Source organism: Mya arenaria, chromosome 16 (assembly GCF_026914265.1).
Source record: "Mya arenaria isolate MELC-2E11 chromosome 16, ASM2691426v1".
Taxonomy (NCBI): Eukaryota; Metazoa; Mollusca; class Bivalvia; order Myida; family Myidae; genus Mya; species Mya arenaria.
The window spans coordinates 39,868,561-39,887,062 of record NC_069137.1 but is presented as its reverse complement, the minus strand read 5'-3'; the positions used below and the strand labels follow the sequence as shown (position 1 = coordinate 39,887,062).

Below are 18,502 nucleotides of genomic sequence, written 5' to 3'. Positions count from 1 at the left end.
CATAATGCTACAAGACGACGTACAACGAAAATCACAGCACTTAAAGACAAAATACAACGAAAATCACAGCGCTTAAAGACAAAATACAACGACACACACAACGCTACAAGACAATATACAACGACACACACAACGCTACAAGACAACATACAACGACACACAACGCTACAAGACAACATACAACGACACACACAACGCTACAAGACAACATACAACGACACACACAACGCTACAAGACAACATACAACGAGACACACAACGCTACAAGACAACATACAACGCTACAAGACAATATACAACGACACACACAACGCTACAAGACAACATACAACGACACACACAACGCTACAAGACAACATACAACGAGACACACAACGCTACAAGACAACATACAACGACACACACAACGCTACAAGACAACATACGACGACACACATAACGCTACAGGACAACATACAACGACACACACAACGCTACAAGACAACATACAACGACACACACAACGCTACAAGATAACATACAACGACACAAACAACGCTACAAGACAACATACAACGACACACACAACACTACAAGACAATATACAACGACACACATAACGCTACAAGACAATATACAACGACACACACAACGCTACAAGACAATATACAACGAGACACACAACGCTACAAGAAAAACATACAACGACACACACAACGCTACAAGACAACAAACAACGACACACACAACATACAACGAGACATACAACGCTAAAAGACAATATACAACGCTACAAGACAACATACAACGAGACACACAACGCTAGAAGACAATATACAACGACACACACAACACGTCAAGACAATATACAACGACACGCACAACGCTACAAGACAACATACAACGACACACACAACGCTACAAGACAACATACAACGACACACACAACGCTACAAGACAATATACAACGACACACAAGGCTACAAGACAGCATACAACGACAAACACAACGCTACAAGACAACATACAACGAGACACACAACGCTACAAGACAACATACAACGAGACACACAACGCTTCAAGACAACATTAAACGAGACACACAACGCTACAAGACAACATACAACGAGACACACAAAGCTACAAGACAACATACAACGACACACACAACGCTACAAGACAATATACAACGCTACAAGACAACATACAACGACACACACAACGCTACAAGACAATATACAACGACACACACAACGCTACAAGACAACATACAACGAGACACACAACGCTAAAAGACAATATACAACGAGACACACAACGATAAAAGACAACATACAACGACACACACAACGCTACAAGACAATATACAACGCTACAAGACAACATACAACGAGACATACAACGCTAAAAGACAACATACAACGAGACACACAACGCTAAAAGACAATATACAACGACACACACAACGCTAAAAGACAATACACAACGACACACACAACGCTACAAGACAATATACAACGCTACAAGACAACATACAACGAGACATACAACGCGAAAAGACAACATACAAAGAGACACACAACGCTAACAGACAATATACAACGAGACACACAACGCTACAAGACAACATACAACGTGACACACAACGCTAAAAGACAACATACAACGAGACACACAACGCTACAAGACAACATACAGCGACACACACAACGCAACAAGACAACATACAACGAGACACACAACGCTACAAGACAACATACAACGACACACACAACGCTACAAGACAACATACAACGAGACACACAACGCTACAAGACAACATACAACGAGACACACAACGCTAAAAGACAATATACAACGAGACACACAACGCTAAAAGACAACATACAACGACACACAGAACGCTACAAGACAATACACAACGCTACAAGACAACATACAATGAGACATACAACGCTAAAAGACAACATACAACGAGACACACAACGCTACAAGACAACATACAACAGCACACACACAACGCTACAAGACAACATACAACGACACACACAACGCTAAAAGACAATATACAACGACACACACAACGCTAAAAGACAACATACAACGAGACACTCAACGCTACAAGACAACATACAACGACACACACAAAGCTACAAGACAACATACAACGCTACAAGACAACATACAATGAGACATACAACGCTAAAAGACAACATACAACGAGACACACAACGCTAAAAGACAACATACAACAGCACACACACAACGCTACAAGACAACATACAACGACACACACAATGCTAAAAGACAATATACAACGATACACACAACGCTAAAAGACAACATACAACGACACACTCAACGCTAAAAGACAACATACAACGACACACACAAAGCTACAAGACAACATACAACGCTACAAGACAACATACAACGAGACACACAACGCTACAAGACAACATACAACGAGACACACAACGCTACAAGACAACATACAACGAGACACACAACGCTACAAGACAACATACAACGACACACACAACGCTACATGACAACATATTACGACACACACAACGCTACAAGACAACATACAACGACACACCCAACGCTACAAGACAACATACAACGACACACACAACGCTACAAGACAACATACAACGAGACACACAACGCTACAAGACAACATACAACGAGACACACAACGCTACAAGACAACATACAACGACACACACAACGCTACAAGACAATATACAACGCTACAAGACAACATACAACGACACACACAACGCTATAAGACAATATACAACGACACACACAACGCTAAAAGACAACATACAACGACACACACAACGCTACAAAACAATACACAACGCTACTAGACAACATACAACGAGACATACCACGCTAAAAGACAACATACAACGAGACACACAACGCTAAAAGACAGTATACAACGAGACACACAACGCTACAAGACAACATACAACGAGACACACAACGCTAAAAGACAACATACAACGACACACACAACGCTACAAGACAACATACAACGACACAAACAACGCTAAAAGACAAAATACAACGACACACACAACGCTAAAAGACAACATACAACGACACACACAACGCTACAAGACAACATACAACGAGACACACACAACGCTACAAGACAACATACAACGCGAAAAGACAACATACAACGAGACATACAACGCTACAAGACAATATACAACGAGACACACAACGCTACAAGACAACATACAACGAGACACACAACGCTAAAAGACAACATACAACGACACACACAACGCTAAAAGACAATATACAACGACACACACAACGCTAAAAGACAACATACAACGACACACTCAACGCTAAAAGACAACATACAACGACACACACAACGCTACAAGACAACATACAACGCTACAAGACAACATACAACGAGACATACAACGCTAAAAGACAATATACAACGAGACACACAACGCTAAAAGACAACATACAACGAGACACACAACGCTAAAAGACAACATACAACGAGACACACAACGCTACAAGACAACATACAACGAGACACACACAACGCTACAAGACAACATACAACGCTACAAGACATCATACAACGAGACATACAACGCTACAAGACAATATTCAACGAGACACACAACGCTTAAAGACAACATACAACGGGACACACAACGCTAAAAGACAACATACAACGACACACACAACGCTAAAAGACAACATACAACGACACACACAATGCTACAAGACAACATACAACGCTACAAGACAACATACAACGAGACATACAACGCTAAAAGACAATATACAACGAAACACACAACGCTTAAAGACAACATACAACGAGACACACAACGCTAAAAGACAATATACAACGACACACACAACGCTACAAGACAATATACAACGAGACACACAACGCTAAAAGACAATATACAACGAGACACACAACGCTAAAAGACAACATACAACGACACACACAACGCTACAAGACAACATACAACGAGACACACAACGCTACAAGGCAACATACAACGTCACACACACCGAGGCAAGGTAGCATACAACCAGACACAGTACAGGACGAGACGACAAACACAAATTACATCAACTATAAACTATCGGTATTAATAATATTTATTGAAACGGGGCAAAGCTCTACATGTATTGTATTTTCAAATCCAATTGCGTATTGAGCATGAAGATTAAATGTTTCGGTACAGTGTCAAAAAACTATTTTTTGGAGGAAACATAATATTATGTTTGGCTTTCACGACACACTCACGTTCTCGTTGAGCTGGATTTGTGTTTGTGCGCATTGGTTTACCGCATCAAAGTGAGCTATTGAAATAGTTAAACTGTGGCCTTGATATTATAAAGGTGTTAACAATTTACAGCTTTAAAATACTTCCAACCTTGATATTATCCGATGCGAATTGTTCAGGCTCACACAACGCCACCTAGCATTTTGTAAGAGCTCTGCTTACATAAAAACGTTGAATTTAGGAGCTGACGAACTCGGTAAAAAGACTGGCCTTTGTTTTTTCGAACGTGTTGACAAATTACATGTATTGTTTTCAGTGCGTCTTGATTTGTTAAAGCGACACTCTTATTTAAAATTAATACAAACACATGTCCAATAAACATAAATTTTGAGTGATCAGCCTTAAACTACTTACTAAATAATGCATGTACGGAAAATATTAATTACTGATAACAAGATTTTAACCGTGTATTTAATACAATGTAGCTGAAAACGCACACATATTAAATGACTGGTGAGTGCTAAAAGATTTACAGTGATCAAATATAGTTTCATGCGTAGAAATACCGTGTTTTCTGCACCTTTGTTTCAAATTAAACACAGTATCCTTCACAAGAGCCATATTTATTATGTCGATATTTATTCATCCTTTTGAATAAATTAAACAATTGTTTTAATTGTGGTACATCTTATTTGGAAGTAAGAGTGCATCTCGAAAGATATCTGAAAATTTCCTGAATTAATTGAAATAGTAGCAACAAATGTTAATTTCATCTAATGCGTGTAACTGAAGATTTTTAGTGACACACAAGGCCATGTTATATTTTGTAAGCGCGCTGCTTACTTAAGGAACGACCAAAATCAATATAGTTTGTGGCGGATTCGTGGTCTAGTGGAAACACATTTCACTGTCAATCCAGGGGTTGCAGGTTCGATTCCCTGCCGCATCATATGCCACTTGAAGAGCCACGCTTTCGTTTTATAACCAGAGTTTGATAAGGTTATTAGTTTTATCAAACACTTCGACAAACCTGTTTTGCATTGCATTTGAATACTGTTGATGAAAAATAAAGGGTATCTACAATATAAATTATCAAATATTTTGGAAATTTGAACTAAGATAAAAAAATCAGTAGGAAGCTTTATGAATTACTTTGTAAAATCGAGCAATTAAAGTGTCCGTTTTAGAGACATCTATACTTTGTATGATATTTGTACTCTCTTCTGAACAGTTTTCGACACACGTCACTGGTATTAGAATATATATATTGGCCACTTGGGTAACTTAAAGTAACTTAAAGTCGCGTTTTTCTACAGAGCGGGACGGTGCAGTAATTTGAAATAGGTGGTGTATTTGGTCTTTTAAAATACAATAACAATCTATCAACGACCGAGAAAATGGCAAAAGCAAACCTTCGGAGTTGTTTTAAATGTCATAGAGTGAAACAGGATATAAATAGGATAATGTTAGGGTATAAATGTTGTCAATGTGCAGAAGGAATCAGCGTTCACCAAACACTGACGTACGAAATCGATTAATTAATTAAACCTTGTTGAAAGTAATTTACAAAAGGTCATTTTTGGGATTTTATTGAACTCCTCAACTTGGCAAGGGCTGTACATTCGTAAGACAGGATCTTTTTTATATTGTATAAACATTTTGTATGCAAATACAACATTATATTAAAATTCACAATTAAGGGTTTATGTTAATAAGTTATAGTTTTATTTTAATTAATCAAATTAACCTTCATGTGTTGCTTTGTGAACGCTTTTAATGCGTAATAATATGTTATTATTTCAGATTGATCGCATGCGAAACGATAAAATGATGTCACTTCTCACGTGTTCGATAGTTCTTAGCATCCTCACCATCACAAGTGCTTTTCCGGATCAAACGAACCCCTTTGGTATGTATAATTATTACGTTGTTCTTTTGTCCTTATGACATAATTGTAATTATATTTTATACTGGTCTATTTTTTCAACTACATTGGAAAAGCATGCATATGAATTCTCTGCTTTCAAATATCGTCATGAATCGTGTTTAATGTCACTATAGAGATTGTGAAACGCTACTTGAACGTGTTCGAGTGGACTTCTTTTGTGCCCTACGTCATCAAGATATGCGCACGTTGTACGAAATTAAAATGGCGTGTACAAATGCACGAGGAAAGTGATATATACCAGTGTAGTGAGCCTACAAAAAATTGTTAGAACGATCTTTCGCTAACGACTGTTAAAACTGGAATGTAATTTAAAACTTATGTGCAGCTTACGTACAAGTGTATGTGGTGTTTTAAAACATTTCTTATATCAGTGAAAATAGACCAAGACGCACACACACAATACATCACCATCGTTTATCACCAGACCAAGACGCACTATTACAATACATCCACAATATCATTTATCAACAGACTCAGCGCATACACTGCAAGAGGGGAACCAAACAGCAAACTTGTTTATTGAATTCATGGCTGTTGCTCTTAAAAACACAAGTATATTTTTGAAAATAGAACCAATCACCACAAAATCCAAACTACAGTGTTAATCGAATAATGTCGACCCATTTTGCACCTGAAACCATTCCTAACAGTGTTATCCTTTCGCATAAAGATGCGAATGCTTTTTACACTTAACACGGATCAAATTTTCGTTCTTGAATCATGCAGTCCTCTCATAACACAACCACATCTGTGGACCTCAAATTGTATTATTTTTGTTAAGTATTGATTTTTAAAATGCCTTCAATTTCACCTTTTGAACACCTTCCAAACCACTTTTGCACTTTTTAATTCTGTAAATAAGGTTTTTTCAAAATACCTGGCACTATAGATCAACAGCCATAACGACAATCTATCAAATTTATTTTGGTTTATCATTAACACAATTGTTCACTGAAGTTAAGTCAAATAATTTAAACTGTCATGACCAATGACCCGAATATTTTACTTTATTAGCTTTTTAATTGCCAGATTTGTGCGATACACCAATACCGGATGACAAAAACGACTGCGGAATTGCTGGCGTATGGCGTAACCAACTGCAATCGGTGATGAAGTTCACCTGCGTTGCGGGTCACATCGAGGGCCAATATTACACTGCTGTTGGTAATGCTGATGGTTTCTATGACTTCGCTGGAAAGTTCCAGATGCCAGACCAAAACACAACCGTTTTGGGATGGGTGGTTGCCTTCAATAACCTTTTATACGGGAATTCCAACTCAACAACTGCTTGGTCCGGAATCCACTATGGCCATGAAGGTATAATCCACACCCATTGGCTTCTGACGCACTACTTTCCACGCGCAAACCTCTGGAGGACAACTACCATGAATCACGACGACTTTAACAAAGTTTGCTGAAGAGCTTTAACATTTGACTTTTATGTGTATACTTTGCCCAGTTTTCAACCCAACTTAAACAATTATCATGATAATCAAAATTTATGTTCTTAAAGCTGCACTATTACCGATTGACCGTTTTGACAGTTTTATTATTTTTTTCTTCGAATGAGCCATTTTTTAGCGTAAATGTCTGGAAACTAGTGATACAAGATTGCTGCCAAAGATTATATCGCAGTTTTTCATATTTTGGTTCGAGAATTGATGTTTTATGGCTAACGCTTTAGGATTTCTTTTTAATTTTCGGCAGCTTCCTAAACCATTGATATCTACTCTACTGTGTGTTATCTTAAATGAATAATTTGAATGCATTGATACCAAAATCAGCAATTCTGAGATAAAAACTAAATAAAAAAATGTCGGTCAGTGAGTGTGCAGCTTAAACAATACATTTGTTGATGATTTACTTTAAAAAGTATTGCATATATTTAATTTGAAATAACGCGCAACTGTAAACATGCGTGCCCATTGTATCCATCTTTCATTACAAAATGATCAGTATAAAATACCAACCATAACTTACATCACAACAGCATTGTTTAGCAACTTATTGTTTTGTTTAATTTCATCTAACGAAATCAATGTATTTTTATTGCTTTGCATACTTTTGTATCATATAAGTATGGATGTCATGCAAGTCGCTTTGAAATAAACGTATATATTCGGAGTGTTTCTCACTTTTATCTATTGAATGAATATTTCAAAAACTCTTGTGTTGTATGGGAAACCGGAGTGCCCGGAGAAAACCTACTTGTCTGAATTGTTGACCAACAACCACGGCGCAAACCGGTCAATAAAGTCATTATTTAACAGGGACGGTATCCACTTACAGTCTAAATTTGAGACTCAGACTCAGAAAAGCTAAATTTTGATTTTGTTGTAAAAATGCTATACATAGCAGCAAAGAGGGTAAAATTGATGTACATGTTCATGTGTAAAAACATTCCGTTCTACCATCAACACACATATTTTGTCAAAAAAAGTTATATAATAGAAATTTTGAAACATTTAAAGAAAGAATTAAAAGAATTTAATTTTTGAGAATGAGTCTGAAACATAGACTCAAAATGTTATATGTTGAGGTTTTAGACACTATTGAAATGGTACACCAAGTATCTCACATAATTAATCAATCAAAAGCTTCAGATGATATATAAGAACACAAAAATGCTATATTTTACGAGTGGCGTAGCAAAGAGTGAACTATTTCTCTTGATGAAATACATGTATTTTGAGATCTTATACTTAAAGATGCACTCTTATTCCCAAATAAACATCACCACAATTAATAATATTGTTCCAAATTGGATGAATAGATGTTGAAAACAATGGTTCTTATGGAGGATACTGCGTTTAATTTCAAAGCAAGGAGCATAAAACACGGTATTTCTACCTTTATGAGACTATAGCAGACCACAGTAAATCGTTTAGCATTCACCAATCATTTAATAGTTTTCGTGCTTTCTGCTATTAAATACACGGTTACATTCTTGTTATCAGTAATTAATATTTTCCATTAATGTATTATTAAGTAAGTAGTTAAAGGTGTATCACTCAAAATTAATGTTTGTTATACATGTGTTTGTATTAATTTTGAATAAGAGTGTCACTTTAAACAATAATTATTTTTATTATAACCCCGCTATTCCCCAGATCTGGGGGAGGGGGGGGCGTGGTTACAATTGACTGACCAGTGCATAATTTGGTTCCCATTATGCCATGTTGATCTGATTCATTCCATAGTAAAATATTTTCTTCAACTGTAACACTTCAATATTAAACACTGCATTGCAAAACAGAAACACAAAAGTTTCACATAATTTATCTTGAGCCAATATCATTGTTTAATCACACAAGTGTGTATACTTACACAAGTGTTTTATTAAACACTTATTCCGATCAGCTTCTGTCAACATAGCATTGCCATTTTGGAACCATCTAGCTGATGCGCGTCATCTTGAAGCTCAATATACATCAAGTCGAAAATTATAAACGTGTTCACTACGTGACATGCCATATCAAAAATGGTAAAAAAATCATTCAATGTACAATTATTTGAACTAAATAAACTTGGTGCTTGAAATGTCATTCTTGGCTAGGAGAAAAAGTTGGATGTGGACATGAAGAATCGCCAAAACAAAACTTGTCAAAGACTCTGAAGTTGCTGTTTATTTGGACTAGTCAAGTATGAAACTTTTCAACAAGATAAAGTTACTATAAATGATCCTGGCATTAGGACAAGGAGCTAGCCGGGCTGTATTATCTGGACGGTGCTAAGCCCCTGATGAGCCTTAAATGCCTTGATTTGAAATCTGCCCCTTATTATTCTCTATCATTGGCTACACATTTTTCAGGTAAGTGTAAATTACAGTATTTTCTTGTATGTTAAAATTAACAAATGAAAAAGATAATGCATAACGATAAAGATACTATAAATGATCCTGGCTTTAGGACACGGAGCTAGCCCGGCTGTATTATCTGGACGGTGCTAAACCCCTGGAGAGCCTTAAATGCCTAGATTTGAAATCTGCCACTTATTATTCTCTATCATTGACTACACATTTTTCGGGTAAGTGTAAATTACAAAATATCATATATTAGATTTTCATATTTACGTTCGAAAATTGATGTTTAACGGCTTAAACTGATACTAACGATTAAAGAAAAAATGCAGAAAACATCAATTTTTGAACTTAAGTATAAGAATCTATGATCTGATTTTTTGTCAGCAGTTTTTATATTACTGACAATATTTTTTTTAAATGTCAAAACGATCAATCTGTGAGAGTGCAGTTTTAAGAACATAACTTATTATAATAATTGTTTTAGTGGTGAACGGAGAACGGGTTGAATTAAGCACATGGAATTCAAATGTTAAAATTCTTCAGCAAACTTTTTTTAAAGTCATCTTGGTTCATCGTGGTTGTCCTCCAGAAGTTTTCCCGTGGATAGTAGTGCGTCAGAAGCCAGTGAGTATGGATTATTCCTTCATGGATGTAGTGGATTCCGGACCAAGCGCATGTGGAATTGGAAATCCCGTATAAATGGTTATTGTACGTAACCACCCATCCCAAAGGGTGTTTGGGTCTGGCATCTGGATCTTTCAAGCCAAGTCATAGAAACCATCAGCATTGCCATCGGCGGTGTAATATTGGCCCTCGATGTGACCCACAACGCATGTGAACTTCATCACCGACCACAGTTGGTTACGCTATACGCCAGTAATTCCGCAGTCGATAAAGTAAAATATTCGGGTCATTGGTCATGACAGTTTAAATTATTTGACTTATCTTCAGTGAACAATTGTGTTAAAGATAAGCCAAAATAATTTTTGTAGATTGTCGTTATGGTTGTTGATCTATAGTGCCAGGTATTTTGACAAAACCTTTTTTACAGAATTAAAAAGTGAAAAAGTGGTTTGGAAGGTGTTCAAAAGGTAAAATTGAAGGCATTTTCAACATCAATACTTAGCAAAAATAATACAATTTTCGGTTCACAGATGTGTTGGTGTTATGTGAGACTTGCATTTTAATGAAAGTTTGATCAGTGTTTCGTCTAAAAAGCATTCGCATCTTTATGCTAAAGTATAACAATATTAAGAATGGTTTCAGTTGCAAAAGAGGTCGACACTATCCGATTAACACAGTAGTTCGGTGTTTGTGGTGATTGGTTCTATTTTTAAGAGCAACAGCCATGAGTTCAGTAAACAAGTTTGCGGCGAACATTTGCTGTTCGGTTCCCCGCTTGCAGTGTATGCGCTTAGTAGCAACAGGGATACAAAACAGAACAGTTTTCTTACGTGTGGCAACCGCTCGCCCTACCGAACACACTGCTGCACGTAACTAAAAGGACAAGTAGTGTATTGCAGCGTCTTTATTTATACATTTGAACTCATTGTTAGTGTGCGACCATGCCTGTTGATGAAAGATATCGGGGATGTATTGTAAGAGTGCGTCTTGGTCTGGTGATAAACGATTGGGGATGTATTGTAAGAGTGGGTCTTGGTCTGGTGATAAAGGATATTGGGGATGTTTTGTAAGAGTGGGTCTTGGTCTGGTGATAAACGCTATATGGGCTGTATTTTAAGAGTGCGTCTTGGTCTGGAGATAAAGAATATTGGAGATGTATTGTTAGAGTGGGTCTTGGTCAGGTGATAAACGATTGGGGATGTATTGTAAGAGTGCGTCTTTGTCTGGTGATAAAGGATATTGGGGATGTATTGTAAGAGTGGGTCTTGGTCAGGTGATAAAGGATATTGGGGATGTATTGTAAGAGTGAGTCTTGGTCTAGTGATAAAGGATATTGGGGATGTATTGTAAGAGTGAGTCTTGGTCTGGTGATAAAGGATATTGGGGATGTATTGTAAGAGTGAGTCTTGGTCTGGTGATAAAGGATATTGGGGATGTATTGTAAGAGTGGGTCTTGGTCAGGTGATAAACGATTGGGATGTATTGTAAGAGTGCGTCTTGGTCTGGTTATAAACGATATTGGAGATGTATTGTAAGAGTGCGTCTTGGTCTAGTGATAAACGCTATATGGGATGTATTGTAATAGTGAGTCTCTGTCTGATGATGAACGATATTGGAGATGTATTGTAAGAGTGAGTCTTGGTCTGGTGATAAACAATATTGGAGATGTATTGTAAGGGTGTGTCTTGGTCTGGTGATAAACGATATTGGGGATGTATGTGAAAGAGTGCGTCTTTGTCTGGTGATAAACGATATTGGGGATGTATTGTAAGAGTGCGTCTTGGTCTGGTGATAAACGATTTGGGATGTATTGTAAAAGTGTGTCTTGGTCTGGTGATAAACGATTTAGGATGTATTGTAAGAGTGCGTCTTGGTCTGGTGATAAACGATTTGGGGTGTATTGTAAGAGTGCGTCTTGGTCTGGTGATAAACGATTGGGGTGTATTGTAAGAGTGCGTCTTGGTCTAGTGATAAACGATATTGGAAATGTATTGTAAGAGTGCGTCTTGGTCTGGTGATAAACAATATCGGGGATGTATTGTAAGACAAACAACGAGTCACACAATGCGACAAGACAACGTACAACGAGACACACTACACGACAAGACAACGTTCAACAAGACACACAAAGCGAGAAGATGATATAGATCGAATCGCCTCAAGACAACAAAAAACGAGACACACAACGCGACATGACAGTGTACAACGAAAGACTACGCGACATGACAACAAACAATAACTCACAAAACGCGTCAGATCGACATTTCTAACGAGACTAACACTGCGACAAGAATGAAGACAATGACACATTTAAAGAGCCAAGACAACATACAACGAGACACACTACACGACAAGACAACATAAAACGAGACACACAACGCTACAAGACAAAATACAACGAGATACACAACGCTAAAAGACAATATACAACGAGATTCACAACTCTACAAGACAACATACAAAGAGAAACATAACACTACAAGACAACATAAAACGAGACACACAAGGCTACAAAACAATGTACAACCAGACACACAACACTACAAGACAATATACAACGAGATACACAACACTACAAGACAACATACAACGAGACACACAACGCTACAAAACAATGTACAACCAGACACACAACGCTACAAGACAATATACAACGAGATACACAACACTACAAGACAACATACAATGAGACACACAACGCAACAGGACAACATACAACAAGACACACAACGCTAAAAGACAACATACAATGAGACACACAACGCAACAGGACAACATGCAACAAGACACACAACGCTACAAGACAACATACCACGAGACACGCTACAATACAACATACCACGAGACACGCTACAATACAACATACAACGTGACACACAACGAGCCAAGATAACATTCAACCAGACACAGTACGCAACAAGACGACAAACACAGTTTATATTTTACATCAATGTTAAATTATCGGTGTTAATAATTTTAATTGAAACGGGCAAAAGCTCTACATGTATTGTATTTTTAAATCCAAATTGAAGAATAACTGTTTGGGTTGACTGAAGAAAAACTTTTTCTTTGGTGAAAAACATAATTTTATGTTTTGATTTCACGATAAACGCACGTACTTGTTGAGCTGGATTTGTTTTTGTGCGCATCGGTTAACCGCATCATAGTGAGTCATTGAAATCTTTAAACTGCGGCCTTGATATTATAAAGGTGTTTACAATTTCCAGCTTTAAAATACTTCCAACCTTGATATTATCCGATGCGAATTGTTCAGGCTCACACAACGCCACCTAGCATTTTGTAAGAGCTCTGCTTACATAAAAACGTTGAATTTAGGAGCTGACGAACTCGGTAAAAAGATTGTGGCTTTTGTTTTTTCGAACGTGTTGACAAATTACATGTAACATGTATTGTTTTAAGTGCGTCTTGATTTGTTAAAGCGACACTCTTATTTAAAATTAATACAAACACATGTCCATTAAACATAAATTTTGAGTGATCAGCCTTAAACTACTTACTAAATAATGCATGTACGGAAAATATTAATTACTGATAACAAGATTTAAACCGTGTATTTAATACAATGTAGCTGAAAACGCACACATATTAAATGACTGGTGAGTGCTAAAAGATTTACAGTGATCAACTATAGTTTCATGCGTAGAAATACCGTGTTTTCTGCACCTTTGTTTCAAATTAAACACAGTATCCTTCACAAGAGCTACTGTCGATATTTATTCATCCTTTTGAATAAATTAAAACAATTGTTTTAATTGTGGTACATCTTATTTGGGAGTAAGAACGCATCTTGAAATATATCTGAAAATTTCCTGAATTAATTGAAATAGTAGCAACGAATGTTGATATCATCTGATGCGTGTTACTGAAGATTTTAGTGACACACAAAGCCATGTTATATTTTGTAAGCGCGCTGCTTACTTAAAGTGACACTCTTATTCAAAATCAATATAACAAACATACATTTTGACAGATAAATATTTAACTACTTACTAAATAATGCATATATGGAAAATATTAATTGCTAATAACAAGATTGTAAACGTGTATTAAATAGCAGAAAGCGCAAAAATATTAAATGATTGGTGAATGCTAAAAGATTTACTGTGATCTACTATCATCTCATAAGGTTAGAAATACTCGGTTTTATGTTCACTTCTTTAAAATTAAACTCGGTATTCTTCATAAGAATAATTATGTTCAACATTTATTCTTCCTTTTTGGAATATTAAAACAATATTATTTATTGTTGAAAATCTAATTTGGGAATAAGAGTGCATCTTTCAGGAACGACCAAAATCAATATAGTTGGTGGCGGATTCGTGGTCTAGTGGAAACACATTTGACTGTCAATCCAGGGGTTGCAGGTTCGATTCCCTGCCGCATCATATGCCACTTGAAGAGCCACGCCTTCGTTTTATTACCAGAGTGTGATAAGGTTATTAGTTTCATCAACCACTTCGACAAACCTGTTTTGCATTACATTTGAATATTGTTGATGAAAAATAAAAGATATCTACAATATAAGTTATCAAAAAATTTGAAAATTTGAACTAAGATAAAAAAAAATCAGTAAGAAGCTTTAGGAATAAATGGCCCCTGTTTTCTTTGTAAAATCGAGCAATTAAAGTGGCCCTTTTTAGAGACATCTCTATACTTATATTTGTACTCTCTTCTGAACAGTTTTCGAAACTCGTCACTGGTATTAGAATATATAGATATATATATTGGCGACTTGGGTAACTTAAAGTCGCGTTTTTCTATAGAGCGGGACGGTGCAGTAATTTGAAAGCGGTGGTGTATTTGGTCTTTTAAAATACAATAACAATCTATCAACGAGCGAGTATATGGCAAAAGCAAATCATCGGAGCTGTTTTAAATGTCATAGAGTGAAACAGGATATAAATAGGATAATGTAAGGATATAAATGATTTCAATGTGCAGAAGGAATCAGCGTTCACCAAACACTATTGAACTCCTCAACTTGATAAAGGCTGTACATTCGTAAGACAGGATCTTTTTTATATTGTATAAACATTTTGAACGCAAATTCAACATCATATTAAAGAAAATTCACAATTAAGGGTTTATGTAAATAAGTTATCGTTTCATTTTAATTAATCAAATTAACCTTCATGTGTTGCTTTGTGAACGCTTTTAATGCGTAAAAATATGTTATTATTTCAGATTGATCGCATGCGAAACGATAAAATGATGTCACTTCTCACGTGTTCGATAGTTCTTAGCATCCTCACCATCACAAGTGCTTTTCCGGATCAAACGAACCCCTTTGGTATGTATAATTATTACGTTGTTCTTTTGTCCTTATGACATAATTGTAATTATATTTTATACTGGTCTATTTTTTCAACTACATTGGAAAAGCATGCATATGAATTCTCTGCTGTCAAATATCGTCATGAATCGTGTTTAATGTCACTATAGAGATTGTGAAACGCTACTTGAACGTGTTCGAGTGGACTTCTTTTGTGCCCTACGTCATCAAGATATGCGCACGTTGTACGAAATTAAAATGGCGTGTACAAATGCACGAGGAAAGTGATATATACCAGTGTAGTGAGCCTACAAAAAATTGTTAGAACGATCTTTCGCTAACGACTGTTAAAATCAACTGGAATGTAATTTAAAACATATGTGTAGCTTACATACAAGTGTATGTGGTGTTTTAAAACATTTCTTATATCAGTGAAAATAGACCAAGACGCACACACACAATACATCACCATCGTTTATCACCAGACCAAGACGTACTCTTACAATACATCAACAATATCATTTATCAACAGACTCAGCGCATACACTGCAAGAGGGGAACCAAACAGCAAACTTGTTTATTGAATTCATGGCTGTTGCTCTTAAAAACACAAGTATATTTTTGAAAATAGAACCAATCACCACAAAATCCAAACTACAGTGTTAATCGGATAGTGTCGACCTCTTTTGCACCTGAAACCATTTCTAACAGTGTTATCCTTTAGCATAAAGATGCGAATGCTTTTTAGACGAAACACTGATCAAATTTTCGTTCTTGAATCATGCAGTCCTCTCATAACACAACCACATCTGTGGACCTTAAATTGTATTATTTTTGCTAAGTATTGATTTTTAAAATGCCTTCAATTTCACCTTTTGAACACCTTCCAAACCACTTTTGCACTTTTTAATTCTGTAAATAAGGTTTTGTCAAAATACCTGGCACTATAGATCAACAACCATAACGACAATCTACAAAATTTATTTTGGTTTATCATTAACACAATTGTTCACTAAAGTTAAGTCAAATAATTTAAACTGTCATGACCAATGACCCGAATATTTTACTTTATTAGCTTTTTAATTGTCAGATTTGTGCGATACACCAATACCGGATGACAAAAACGACTGCGGAATTGCTGGCGTATGGCGTAACCAACTGCAGTCGGTGATGAAGTTCACCTGCGTTGCGGGTCACATCGAGGGCCAGTATTACACTGCTGTTGGTAATGCTGATGGTTTCTATGACTTCGCTGGAAAGTTCCAGATGCCAGACCAAAACACGACCGTTTTGGGATGGGTGGTTGCCTTCAATAACCTTTTATACGGGAATTCCAACTCCACATGCGCTTGGTCCGGAATCCACTACAGCCATGAAGGTATTATCCACACCCATTGGCTTCTGACGCACTACTTTCCACGCGCAAACCTCTGGAGGACAACTACCATGAATCACGACGACTTTAACAAAGTTTGCTGAAGAGCTTTAACATTTGACTTTTATGTGTATACTTTGCTCAGTTTTCAGTCGCCAACTTAAACAATTATCATGGTAATCATAATTTATTTTCTTAAAGATGCACTCTTACAGATTGACCGTTTTGACATTTTTTTTCTCCGAATGAGCCAATTTTTAGCGTAAATGTCTGGAAACTAGTGATACAAGATTGCTGACAAAGATTATATCGCAGTTTTTTATATTTTGGTGCGAGAATTGATGTTTTATGGCTTACGCTTTAGGATTTTTTTTTTGAAATTTTGGCAGCTTCCTTAACCATTGATATCTACTCTACTGTGTGTTATCTTAAATGAAAAATTTGAATGCATTGATACCAATCAGCAATTCTGAGACAAAACTAAATAAAAAATGTCAGTCTGTGAGTGTGCAGCTTTAACAATACATTTGTTGATGGTTTACTTTAAAAAGTATTGCATATACCTTTGCAAATTAATTTCAAATAACGCGCAACTGTAAACATGCGTGCCCATTGTATCCATCTTTCATTACAAAATGATCAATATAAAATACCAACCATAACTTACATCACAACAGCATTGTATAGCAACTTATTGTTTTGTTTCATTTCATCTAACGAAATCAATGTATTTTTATTGCTTTGCATACTTTTTTATCATATAAGTATGGATGTCATGCAAGTCGCTTTGAAATAAACGTGTGTATTCGGAGTGTTTCTCACTTTTATCTATTGAATGAATATTTCAAAAACTCTTGTGTTGTATGGGAAACCGGAGTGCCCGGAGAAAACCTACTTGTCTGACTTGTTGACCAACAACCAATCCTAATCCCACGGCGCAAACCGGTCAATAAAGTCATTATTTAACAGGGACGGTATCCACTTACAGTCTAAATTTGAGACTCACACTCAGAAAAGCTAAATTTTGATTTTGTTGTAAAAATGCTATATATAGCAGCAAAGAGGGTAAAATTGATGTACATGTTCATGTGTAAAAACATTCCGTTCTACAATCAACACACATATTTTGTCAAAATAAGTTATCTAATAGAAAATTTGAAACATTTAAGAATTTAATTTCTGAGAATGA

General features: G+C 36.3%; 1 protein-coding gene and 1 long non-coding RNA gene across 2 annotated transcripts; both read left to right on the top strand.

The window, feature by feature from the left end:
- Positions 1-5,684: 5,684 nt before the first annotated feature.
- On the top strand, positions 5,685-8,343 carry LOC128221306 (streptavidin-like). The gene is made up of 3 exons (XM_052929844.1): positions 5,685-5,793; positions 6,075-6,180; positions 7,249-8,343. The coding sequence occupies exons 1-3, from the start codon at positions 5,749-5,751 to the stop codon at positions 7,635-7,637; spliced, it is 540 nt and encodes a 179-aa protein (XP_052785804.1). The 5' UTR covers positions 5,685-5,748; the 3' UTR covers positions 7,638-8,343.
- A 6,430-nt stretch (positions 8,344-14,773) lies between these two features.
- Positions 14,774-18,124, top strand: LOC128221023 (uncharacterized). Its single transcript, XR_008258868.1, has 5 exons — positions 14,774-14,792; positions 14,951-15,101; positions 15,430-15,667; positions 15,851-15,956; positions 17,029-18,124. It is a non-coding gene; the product is annotated as an uncharacterized LOC128221023 (long non-coding RNA).
- Positions 18,125-18,502: the final 378 nt, after the last annotated feature.

What these genes read in the sequence shown, in the direction of transcription:
- LOC128221306 (XM_052929844.1), top strand. Translation starts at nt 5,749, where the DNA reads ATGTTGTCAATGTGCAGAAGGAATCAGCGTTCACCAAACACTGAC. An exon ending in AGCGTTCACCAAACACTGAC is followed by an intron (nt 5,794 to 6,074) that starts GTACGAAATCGA and finishes TTATTATTTCAG; the next exon opens with ATTGATCGCATGCGAAACGA. An exon ending in GGATCAAACGAACCCCTTTG is followed by an intron (nt 6,181 to 7,248) that starts GTATGTATAATT and finishes TTTAATTGCCAG; the next exon opens with ATTTGTGCGATACACCAATA.